The sequence below is a fragment of the Aethalodelphis obliquidens genome, unplaced genomic scaffold (assembly GCF_003676395.1).
Source record: "Aethalodelphis obliquidens isolate GAN/ISIS:26980383/991018 unplaced genomic scaffold, ASM367639v1 scaffold2, whole genome shotgun sequence".
Lineage (NCBI taxonomy): Eukaryota > Metazoa > Chordata > Mammalia > Artiodactyla > Delphinidae > Aethalodelphis > Aethalodelphis obliquidens.
In genome coordinates, this window is record NW_020837946.1 from 7295946 (window position 1) to 7308285 (window position 12340).

General features: G+C 44.8%; 1 protein-coding gene across 5 annotated transcripts in view; it reads right to left on the minus strand.

The window, feature by feature from the left end:
- Positions 1 to 2435: 2435 nt before the first annotated feature.
- The window catches only part of EIF4E2 (eukaryotic translation initiation factor 4E family member 2), a 29182-nt gene continuing 19277 nt past the window's right edge, over positions 2436 to 12340 (minus strand). The window contains exons 7-8 of one of the 5 annotated variants that reach the window (XM_027118316.1): positions 7750 to 7829; positions 2436 to 5036 (exon numbers count right to left, since the gene is read on the minus strand). In XM_027118316.1, coding sequence (XP_026974117.1) covers positions 7760 to 7829 — 70 coding nt within the window. In that variant the 3' untranslated portion in view covers positions 2436 to 5036; positions 7750 to 7759. Of the gene's footprint in view, positions 5037 to 5141; positions 6054 to 7608; positions 7830 to 10171; positions 10251 to 12340 lie in introns of those variants that run through there. The other 4 variants (XM_027118331.1, XM_027118340.1, XM_027118347.1 and 1 more) reach the window with 4 other exon arrangements.

The window sequence follows — 12340 nt, forward strand, 5'->3', positions numbered from 1 at the left end:
TCTCTTGGAGCTGACACATCAGCTAGCTGTACTTCTATGAATTGTTGGAACGGAGATGGGTTATGTGTCCAAGATATTTGAGCTTGAGTCAAAATGATCTTGGAGGTGAGCTCAGTGTAACGGTCACATGGAACTAAGCTTGGGGGGATGTGACACTTAACACCAAACAGGACTGTAGCCAAGGGGAAGTGGACCCCATGCGCAGAGATATGAGATGAGAAATACCAACATTGGGGAAATCCAGGTGGCCAAAGCTCAAAGAAAAGAAACAGGCCTGGATTCGTTCCATTGCCCTTTGGCAAACCGTGAAAGTCGATGCATACTCGGGATGTGGATTTGCATTCCTTGCCCATAATGCTTTTCCCATCGTGACCATCTGTGGACTAATGGAATGCCTTATTCACCAGCATGGTATTCCACATGTTACTTTTAATCGAGAAACTCATTTCACAGCAAATGAGGTGAGGCAGTGGACTTGTGACCCCATGACCCACAGGTTTTACCTCCTTCACTACCTTTACATCCTTCACTACCCAGTGGCAGAAGCAACTGGGTAAACAGATTTGGAATGGCCCGTTGAAGACTCAGTTACGGCGCCACGTGTCCTGAAAGGACAGAGGTGTCTTAGAGGTTGCAGTATATGCTTGCACGAGTCTCTCCCATAACCAGAATCCATGTGCCCAGGAATCAAGGAATAGAGGTGGGAGAGGTTCCTCTCACCAGTCCCCTCAACAAGGAGGTCTGCGCCTACCAGGGGACACAGAAATGGCTCCATTGGACTGCAAGTTGCCGCTCACCCGGCTATTTTGGGCTGTTCAGGACACAGAACCAACAAGCGAATAAGGGGATTATTCTACTGCCTGGGGAGCGTCCTCAAAGGGAAACCTGGGCGCTGCTACACAGAAGGGGTAGGGAGGACTGGCCGGAAGCCAGAGAGGCCTCTAGGGCCTCTTAGAAATAGCAAGAATGAATGGAAAACTGTAGTAAATAAAGGCTGGATGATTAACTCAGATCTTTCAGGAATAAAGGTTTGGATCAACCATACCAAATCAAGAATCCTGACCAGCTGAGATCCTCGCTGAGAGCGAAGGAAATAGACTCCGCAGTGGAAAAGGAAGTTGTAAATAAGTATCGGCTCCAGCCTCATGATAGTTACAGACTCTATACATAGTCTGGCTTGCTATGTGTAAACACACACATAATTTTCCTCTTTCCTCGTTATTTCATGCAAGTTTGGGGGAAGTTTTTCCCCTTTAGTTTCATTGTTCTAGGTTCTATTCAGATGAGCTTGTGACTGAACTGGAGGAATCAGCGTAGCCCACAGACCCACGCTCACTGCTGAGCATTATATTTCCTGTTTGGGGAGCGGCTAAGACCGTCTTACAATTAGTTAGCTGTAAGTTGGGCAGAAACCGAGTTGCTTTTGTAATACTACTAAAGTCCAAATATGTGTAGAAGGGTATGGATGGATGCTGAGTGGCTAAAGGGGAGGACTGTACCAATGATTAAGCCCTTACCTCTGTTTCACACTCACTGTTTTTAACTGTTTTTGTGATACTGGGCATAGAACTGGACACAATTCTACTTTGCCAGCTGGCAGACCATTGGATTCCCCCAACACGGTGCACTTCAGTGCTGGAGGAAGGAAAAGGGACGAGCTCCAGCCTCGTGGAGCTCTGCAACAGCAGCGTGTTCCCACAGCTGAAGCCAGCTGCCGCTCCCAACAAGCTCAGCCCCGCTTCCCTCCGCCCTCAGACACCAGCACCAGGTGAGCAGCTTCCATCCTCAGAGGCACCTCCTCCTGGAGTCGCTACTGCCTTGGTTTTTTAGTGTCTCCTTTAGGCCTTTTTAACGACTGAGTCAACAATTCTACCATGTTGTTAAAATAACATGCATGTTTTCTGTCTCCACTTGGACTGTGACTGATATACATGGAAAGGGAATTTCTATATATTGAAATGAAGTCTCAAAACTACAGTTTTAAATCTTCCATCAACAGTCACTGAGGCTCTGCATTAAGTTTCATTCTCCCGTGCTGTTTCACATGGGCACTGGTCATTGGAATGCCCCACATGTCCATTTTTGGGCTAAATAAAACATTCCAAGCTAAGGCCTGGGGTGATTTCTTACTTCCAAATCTAAACCTTCCTTTGAACCCCCTTCCACTCCAATATTCCTCATCCCGAATTTAGAAGAATTACAATTAACAACTATTTTGATATTAAAAACGTAAATTGCTATGGCAACGATTAATGTCAATTAGAGGACAGTTTTATGATACACTTATGTCAATGATACTGCAGCATCCGGACTATCCCACATTATTTTGTTCTGGAACGCGTTTAAAATGAAGACCCACGCACCAAAGGGCAGAAGCAGTAGTAACAAACTACCCGTGTCCCCATTTCCACTGCATTCAAGAGTCCACAACCAGGTTCTTGATGTTCTCCATTTATTACTGCAGTACACAACTGCTCTGAAAGTGCAGCACTGACTCACTCCTGTCACAGCTTCTGCGCCTCCACTGGCTAATACCTGGAAATTCATTCTTGGATTATCGTGGACCACAAGCTTCTCTCTGGGTGGGAAATTATTGTCACTGCCAACATCACAGGGAAACACACACAGGGATAAGAGGGATAAGATGTGAATAGAGGGATGTGAATAGAGGGATAAGATGAGAAGAGCCCTGGAGAGGAGTGGGGACCAGTTTCTGAGGGGTCCTGGAAACAGCCTGCCTGTGCAAAGGGGACAGTGACGCCCCACCTCCCAGCAGCAACCTGATACGTCTGCTAGGTTGGCTCTGGCACACCTTTTCCCCTTCGTCTTTACAACTGGTGATACCGTAACCGTGTCCTATCTCAGTGTAGCAGAGGCGCATGGAGTCAAAAAGAATTGAAAAGATCTCGCAAGCTAACGTGGAAAACAGGTGGTCTGGAAAAACTGACTCTTCAATCCCCGATTTAAAGCTGTTAGGCAGACCTGGAGAGCTCTAGGGGTAAGATGCTGCCTAGCAGAAACAACTCTTGTTCTAGCCAGTATGTGTTTGATGGGAAAAAAATAGCTTGAATACTGCAAAGAAAAGGTTGGTGGGGGAGGCATGTGCAGCTCTAGGAAACACAAGAGATTAAAACATCTGAACAAATGAGATCAAAAAAAAAAAGTAAACAGAAATATGGACAATACACCATAGCACTCGGCCTGACGAAACCCTCACTCACGAACACGTTATACACATATGCACCCACACTCACACACTAATAATAGTCAGGCAGATGCCCAAAGGAGGGCAAATCCAAACATCTGCTCTCTTTGGAATTTTTATGGCAAATCTGAGTTTAGGCAAAAGTGAAGACCTCTCTGGGTCTAAACTCAGAAGGCCGCCTTTGCTCCCCATTGTAGCCAATGTTGCTCCTATATTTGTCTGAGCCCTTCACAACTGTCCGGGCACTAGAATTTAGTCTTCATATTCCTGGAGTTTAAGTCACTGCTAGATCTTATCTAACTTCACCTGTAATGGAAGCACCTCCCTTTTGGCTCTACACTCCCCTGTTCTTTCAGGAAAAAACATCCCAAGACAGTGGTAATTCCAGGGTGTTCAGGAGTTGGAAAGTAGGAAGACAGTAATATAAATACAATAAGGAAATGCCTGTTACTCTCATATGATTTCTCTGAGACCAGGTGGCTAAGGCCCCCTGGCCTGCAAGGACAGGTTTTAGGAGAGGCCTTAATTTAAGGTACTGCGATCTCTGCTCACAAGAGCCAAGTAAGCCAGTGATCCTTGGAGGCTGCCGTAGGACTGGTCCTCGGTACTTATTTCAACCCTAGGTGCTCTTTGACCTCTCTGATTTCAGTCCTTCTGGAGTCAGATCACCCAGCTTCTCTGATGTGTGCCTGGTCATTTTCAGAGCCTGGCGGCAGCAGCTGCAAGGTTTCTGTCCGGGCATCCTGGATCAGCACGCATCTGCTAACACGTACACCAGGTGATGAGGACTGAAAGTAGGTTTCTCCAACCACTGAAGACAGGTATAGCCGTGCAAAGAAAGCCATCCATCATGGTCAACTTTTCTTCAGATGTCCCAGTTTCCAGATCATAGAATTCACCATATTGTGTTAACACCTGGCAACAACCAGCTTTTGCTTCCCTTCCTCAATCAGAGGCATGCAAGAACCCACAGAAACAGGCTGGACACACAGGCCCTGCTCATATGCGGGAAAACGGTTTCAGAAACTGCCCTCAGCTCCTAATCCTGTACTTGGAAGCTCTGTTATAACCTAGCTCCTCATTAAACTGGATTCTGCTCTGGTTTAATTTATGAAGTCATACCTTCTAAGTCGCCTCAGTGAAACCAGTGTAGCCCACTGGATTAAACTTCTAAGTGCAGCAGTGCCTAAAAGGAAAGAGTCCCACAGGAGGGAAGACTGGAGGGCATAAGGCAGGAGACAATACAAAATCAGTAACACATTTTCTGAAAGTGGTGGGCTTGGGGGAAGAGGGGCGTGAAATAAACAAAACGTCCCAATAATTTAATGGCAGGTCTAGAAGACAGCATTTATAGCTATTCCGGGACTCTCCAACAAAAAGCTTTTCCTGGATGCACAGACATTCATAATACTGATCACGCTCAGTTGACAGCTCTGGCTTGTACACGTGGTCACGACGCCCTTTGTACAGCAGAGGAGAGCACGACAGGGTGCCCGGGAGGCATCTGGACAGCACACAGAAAAAGGAAAGGCTGAACTCCCCCAACAGAACCCCATTAAAAAAAAAGTTTGTCTATTACAAAGTCACGTTTTCCATTTTTTCCGCTTTATAAAGTCAGCGATGCTGGAGGGTGTCTAGCGGAATCCGTCCTCCAGGAATGAGTGCAAAAGGGGAGCACGAGGCTCAGGGACGTCCCCTCAGTGAGCAGATGGAAGGGCCAGCCGGAGACCTCCCATCCGTTTCAGACAAACACACACATACAGAAAAGGATTATTGCCAGCTTGTGTACTTTCACAATGTGATTTTTGTATTTCGAAAGCTTGAATTGTCCCTGAAAGAAAAAAAATGGGAGAAAAGAGAGCATTCAATACACAGGTCATCTCTAGGCAACACACACACACACACACACACACACACACACACACACACACACACACACACACACACACACACACACACACACACACACACACACAGGGAAACCTGGCCTCGGCAGCTCTCGGGCCCTCCTGACACCCCAGGACCTTCCTTCCTTGCTCATCTAATGCCAACACAGCAACCTGCCTCCCGAGTCCCTTCAGCCACTTGGACTCAACTGGTTGCAATTACAAGAGGTCAGAAACAACCCAAACGCGTGTGAACAGGGGACTAAATATTAAAGGGATACTGTGCAGCTTAAAAAAAATGAAAGGAAAAGAAACTCTCTACTAATATAGAAAGATCGCCAAGAGAAACTGAAAACGTTAAGGTGCAGAACAGTGCGTGGACTTGATATGCTGCCTCCTGTGTGAGTGAGGAAATAAGGCTCATATCTGCCTCAAGGAAGTCATACGTAATAAAACGCTGTTACCTGGGGCAGTGTGGTGGCAGGGGGGACACTGGAAGCTGGGCAGATGGAGAAAGAGTGGGACGCAAACCTCTTTCTCTCTTACACACAAACACACACTCACGCACATGCATTTTTAAAAAAAAATTGAACGACAGATTGTATTACATATTCAAAAAAATCAACCAAAAATCCCTTGGTTCAAAACTTATAGCTGCTTATGAAAGGATATTCTAAGAGGTGAAACCTGAGTACACTTTACTTTAGAAACTTAGCACGTGCACACACGCGTGCGTGTGTGTGTGTGTGTGTGTAACAGATCTTGTGATGTCTTCTTAGTTGCCTCCTACTGGATGCAGACAGGTTCGGCCGCCCACTAGTGCCTCTCCTGTTCCAGCCTAGAAATCCAACAACACCTTAGCAGTTCGCGTCGCCATTTTAATCCCCAATCTCAGGGCTGGAAGGGGCTTTAGCGGTCACTGCATCTACTGCTCTGGCCCAGTGCTTCAGACTTAAACTCGTCTGAAATTTTGAGACAGAAAAATTCTCATTAACCTGATTTTGGAATGATTTCTTCCATTTAATTTTAATGGAACATTCTAGAAGCTTTGGTTTTAACTGACCTGTCTTAAAATTGCTACAATTGATTGGGTATCTGGCAATTGGTCCAGAATGAATTAATACTGACGAAGGAATATGCAGTTTTCTCCTGCTGCTGGCTAACAGATTCTCCTCCACGATGGTGGCAGGCTGACAGTAACTCACAGCCCTCACTACACAGACAGTAACTGCAGACAAGCACACAGAGAGGGAAACTGGATGGAGCTGGCGTGGGTGAACTCTGGCTGGGAAGAAACTGATGTTATCTCAAAAGCCCACTGGTATTTTTGTAACTGACATACATGACCATGCAGCTCAATGATCAATGCTATTGAGAATTTCAATGACTTCCATCTAAGGAGTTGAAGACTGAACACAAAGAGAACTTAGTGGGGTAATCATCTTTTTAAAGGGCCTTTCAAAAGGGCAGACCCCACTGAGGGGCCGCAAGACGCTAACAAAGAATAAGAATGCATCTGATCATAAGACAGAGAAAAGCAGGCGTTAACTGAGGTGTGCTATTTGAGTCCCCTTAGGGACGCTGTGCTGTGACAGTCTGCACAACGGAGGACACCTCTAATAACAAAGAAGTGGTTAGGAAGAAGGATTTGCTGCTTCCTTCTTCCCCTTTGATGCCATCTCTGTCCCTACAGATCAACTGGATCACAAAAGTCTACCAGCAGGGAGACTAGAAAGCCAGGGGTGCGGGAAGGTAGAGTCAGAGAATCTTCTGACTGTGGGAGAATTATCTGTCTTATCTGGAGTAAGAGAGATGGCAGGCAAATATCTGGACTCAGCCCTTTCTGCTGTTTAGTGATGTAAAGAAGAGAATCTTTAGGATTAATCATCACCATACGCAGGCCACCTACGTTCTGGAGAACTCCTGCACTGTGCTGGGGCTGGGCCAGAACAAACCCTCCCGGTGGCAGGTAAGCTGAAGGGCTCTATAGCACCTTCCCACTAAGATACGTAATATTGATTCTAATTCTGTTGCCACAGATCTCTTCATAGTCAGAAATCTCTAAAAAGTCAGAATCATTCTAAGGTTTATTTGTAAAATGGAAATGGGGAGTGACAGAGTAACAGAGCCAGGAGAATCCAGCTGAGTTTTTCCAAAAAGAGTCTGATATAAAGAAAAACAAAGAGCAATGAGGGTGGGCAACAGGCTCCTGACAATGACAGGCTGAAGCAGGCGGGTGGCAGCTGGCGGCTCAGGTCCAGCCTTTCTAAAAAAAAAAAAAAGTGGGTTGAGAAGAGCTTGGTGCCAAATTTAGTCTGAGGAATGTGTTCACCTCAAACCAGCTGGGAACTAATCCTCAGTTATGTCCCTCACCCCAGGCTGCAGGGCACAGAGAGATTAGGAGAAAGAGAGAAGGTAGACAGGAAGTGGCAGAGGCCACAATCAATTTTTCTTTTTTTTTTTTTCTTTTTAAAAGATTGGCTTCTCTTCTTTTAAAAGCAAACTAAAATTTAGACAATCTAGACTGAGCTCCGGAAAGCTAGACCCTCCAAGCACCTAGCAATGTGCAGACTATTGGGAAGGTTTTTGGGTTTGGGTTTGTTCAATGGCTTTCAATGATGTAACAGATCATTTAGAAGGAAATGATAACATCTTTACATCACGGTCTTCAGGGAATCATTCTCTGGCTATCCAGCTGTCCGGCCCAGGCCAGCTCTGGCTTCCTCCTCTCTCCCTCCCTGCAAAGCAAACAAAATTGCAAACCCCCTAGGTTTACTAGGGCAAACTTCAATCTCTCATCTCTACCGAGTGACCACACCAAGTTCATTCTCCATCAAGAGAGATCACTGCTTCTGTGCATGTCAGCCTAGACATGCAGGGACCCAGAATCTACCCCACCCCCCAACCGCCCCAAACCAGCAGCTAACTGGGACTTCTACTGAAGCCATGGTTAAAAGGGCAATGTTTATTTGTAATGGTAATAGAGGTCAAATGACATACTCCTAAAATATTAGCAGCCACATGTAACGTCACAAAACATCAGATAAATTGAGGAAAAGTATTTGTGGTTCAAGAATTATTTAAATAGCAGTTTTTAATTTCTTCATAGATAGTGATCTACTTGGAAGGGAGGAGAGGGAGGGAGGACAAGAAGGCTAAAGTTTGGGGCCTCTAGAACGTCAGCTCAAACCACCACAAGCTGGGTATGCGCATCTCCCTGGAACACCCCTTTTACCACTTACAAGGTTAAATCAATAAAGGTGAAATATGAAGTCTTTCTCAAGTCTGTTAGGACAATGAAGTGAGTTGGGTTTTTTGTTTAGACTCTAATACTCCTCTCATTCTCCCAAGTCTGTGCTCCAAGGAGAACACCTAACCCATGAATGCTCCCTTCAATCTGCCCTATAAAAAAGATATTGGGCGGGGGGGCAACAAAAAGAACAAAGAGACTACAAAACAGCAATTATGCAACTTACGCAACTATATGACTTTTCAAAGCAATTCAAAGATCTTTTCCTGGGGAGTTTAGTGTTAGCTGAGAGGAGAGGGAATAATTTTACGTCTTCCATTCTGTCTATTCCAGTTTCATTTTAAAGCTTTTTTTTTTATGGAACCTAAGATGCTGTTGAATTTTAAAGGCACCACCATTAAGAGGTAAATGCTGCCAATTAAACTACGACAAAAACTTTTCTTATCACATTCACTGTAAGCACCCCAATTTTAGGGACATTAAAAGCAAAAGAAAAGGAACCTTAGAATTAACTATGGTAATGCTGTTACAACACGTCCACTATAGCACCAGAGGCCTCTGGGAATGTAACTGGTTTATTTTGAGTATCTGCTGCTTTCCAGCCTACACATCAATGTATCAGTATTAGAGCTGATACATGGTTTTCATCCATCTCAGAATTCTATATCGACTATACAGAGAAACTCTTTAAATTGCAATTTTGAAAATCTAATGTTATCATCTAGAAGCTGAATTTATAATAAAGGAATTAAACTATTGAAAAAACAGATATGAGTGGCATGAGTGTATAGGAATTCTGGGACTGTTTATTACTCAGACCCCTGGCCACCCGCTTCTGTCCCTCACAGTGTCATGCCATCTCTTTAGCCCATTTGAGGAATGTAGGTCTCCTTTTCCTGAAAAAGCCTCCCTTCCTTCCCGGGAGAGGGGAGTTCTGAAGCAGCTACTACAGCTGACATGTTCTTTTCCATTTTAGAAATTCTCCTTTTCTTAGGGATGGGTTTGGGGCGGGGACAGTTACTGTCCAGGAATGTGCTCTCGGGTCAGGCACGTGGAGATACCGTCCTTTTATCCATTCCTCTCATCCAGAGTAAATTTACCCAATTCAACTCCTTCTGCTAAAGATACAGACATGGACTTGGAACTCCCTTAACTGAAATACAAATATTCTTAAAGTGAATGCTTCAGTTGACCCAGCCTTCGATATCCTAGGGTCTCTCTCTGCCAGCAAACACGTGGTGGTCTAGCCACAATACAACCTGGAACTGTGCCTCCTACACAGCCCTGACATCTACCCCCAGTTCACTTTAAACGCTGAAACTCAGAAGTTCCATCACTTGTTTCCTCACAACTGACAAATACCACCAGCAAACGAGACATACCTCTCACCTAACCCATACTGTGGCCTGTGGAACTGTCCTATTAGTCACAGGACACTGTCAGATGGCTTAAAAATGGCCACGTCCAGGCAAAAGAAAATGGATCTCTGGGCCATTTCTAATCATGGAATGTTGGCATCCAAAGACACCAGAGACATGTCAGTCCGTGGAAACTCATTTTCCAAATCAGAAACAGAAGTGTAGCGAGGCTCATCGACCTGCCCAGGGCTTCACCAGGAGACATGTGACCCAGGCAGGGTAAGTCAGTGGCTTTGGACTCAGCGGTTTCCTCTGAGACTGTGGCATCAGTCCATGAGGAGGGGCTGAAGCAGGCTCGATGCAGGCAGAGGCAAGCCTGGGGACAAGTGGGGAGAGGGCATCCCCTTGGGAAGAGGGTCCTATGGTTGAGAGGTATGTCACAAGGTTACAGAGAAGGTAGACAAGGCCCTACCCTGAGTGTGAGAGACAGAGGGGGAGCGTCCGATCAGCGGCCGCTGCTGTTCACCAGGCCATGAAACTCCTCCCAGGCCCTGGCAAACCAGAGACAAAAAACACAATAGTACATTCAGATCAAAGGCTTTTTAACAAAGAGAGAACAGACAAGATAAACCCACACCCCATTTCAGATACCCTCAAGGTCAAGTGGAGCCCACCGATACCTGGAAGCACAGCAGTGAGGTTCCCCTCCTAGAGTTTCCTCTCAGCTTAGCGGGGTGGCCGGCACCTTTCAGGGGCAGCTGGCTCGTCTCCTGGCTAAGTCTGGCCCTTACTACTCCCTAGAGGATTTGCACGTTCTTCTAGCCACTCCTTCAACAAGTCTACAGGGGAGACCAGTGAGGTCAGAGCTAAGCTCACCCACCATGGGAGACACCTCCAATTCACTGAGGCGAAGGGCAGCCGTGCTTTCTGCCTTGGGGATGTGAGGACAGGTGGCAGAAACTATCTTTCTTCATCAGGCCTCACCCTGACGGTAAAGGCAGGTACCCAACAGCATTACAATGTCCAAAGACGCAATGAGGAAATTACACCACTTCATCTGCTTTCGTATTTCCAACCTTCTGACCCTTCTAAACTCAGACCCAAATTCTTATCAGGTTACGTGTTTCTGATAATACCCAAGTAACTATTATCTTAAAATTAAGTTGTATTATGTCACAGCAGCTCAAAATTTCCAAGGGCCAATGCTCAACCCAACTTTAATGCTTATTAACTTAATTTAGAAATTGGAGTTAGAAAGGGATAAGAAATGTGACTGAGGGTAGAGTCTCTTGGAATGATGCTCCACAAAGACCAGGGCCTTGGTGACTGCTGGCCAAAAACCAGGAGAAAGCTAGATTCCCTGTGTATCTGGAAGCCCTAACGCACCTCAAGTTTTCTGAGAGGAGCTTATGTCCTTCCTGTTTGCCTTAACCATTTTTCAGCCACTTAGGGACAAAGTGTCAGGTAACTTCCCTGGGAATTATATATAAAATGGGTAATTTGGTGCCTTTAAATCTAAAACTCCTTACTGTCAATTATTCCATTCTTGGTTTAAAGGGGTGATATACCCATGGTGACAACATATAGGGTTTAATGTGCTAAATTATTAGCTCACTGCAGGTTTAATATTACGACCACTAAAATATATTTTATCAGTAGGTCTCCTACAGATAGCTTTTCTTTTTTTAAATAGGAAGGGATTAAATACAGAGACCTGGCACAACAAATTCATTCTTCCAGGCAATATTCACATCAGTTTCATTAGTATTTCCCTCTTGTAAACAGCAGCATTTATAAGTTAATGATGTATCTCTCGGAATAAGAGATTGATCTGAAGTTAATGGTTTCTTCAGAGAGAGTACTGCCAAAATACTGATACAGGTACGTTAACTGAAGGAAAATGGAAGAGCACCCAATAAGCATGCCAGTCTTTATCAATTCACAAACTCAGTTTCCACAGAAAGACATCTGCTTCACAGCTCCTTCTGGAGAGATGGTAATGTGATGAACTTTGAGAGTCCACGAGTGATGTCAGAAGGTCATTTCACTCTTCACAAATGGAGATAAGGAGAAAGCAAACTCTGACGCTTGGGCAACGACCCAGGAAACCCCTCTCTTGCTCTAAAGGTGAGACTTAAATTCTATTTAAGCAATTTAGGTGTCAACAAGAAATTACATGGCTGTGTTGAAGCTTCACCTCATTTATCCTTTTGTTTCCAGAAAGCCCTACACTAGTCCAAACAGAAGTTCTGTGTCAAGAACCTTCAGAAATATGGATGTCAGAGTCCCCTCTAATCCAGTTTAGTATTAAACTGCCCTCCCATTTTCTTCAGCAGTATTTTCTTCATATGTAAAAACTTCAACATGAAGAATGTGGGCAAAGAAGTTTCCTCATATGGATTCAGTGGAGATAAGATAGCTGGTCAGAGTCACTGGTACAATCGCTGGTTCTCACAGGCCAATGCTTGACTAAGAGGCAAATCAAACGCCTAAAACTAGGTGCGAATGTTCTAGCTATTTTCCATCTGGCATCCCAGGCATACTAGTAATATTAAAACTTGTTTCTTTTAAAGGTAAAGAAAGAACAAGTTAAATGTTAAAACTGTCATGTAAATTGAATTTCTTAAAAACATATTCTTTT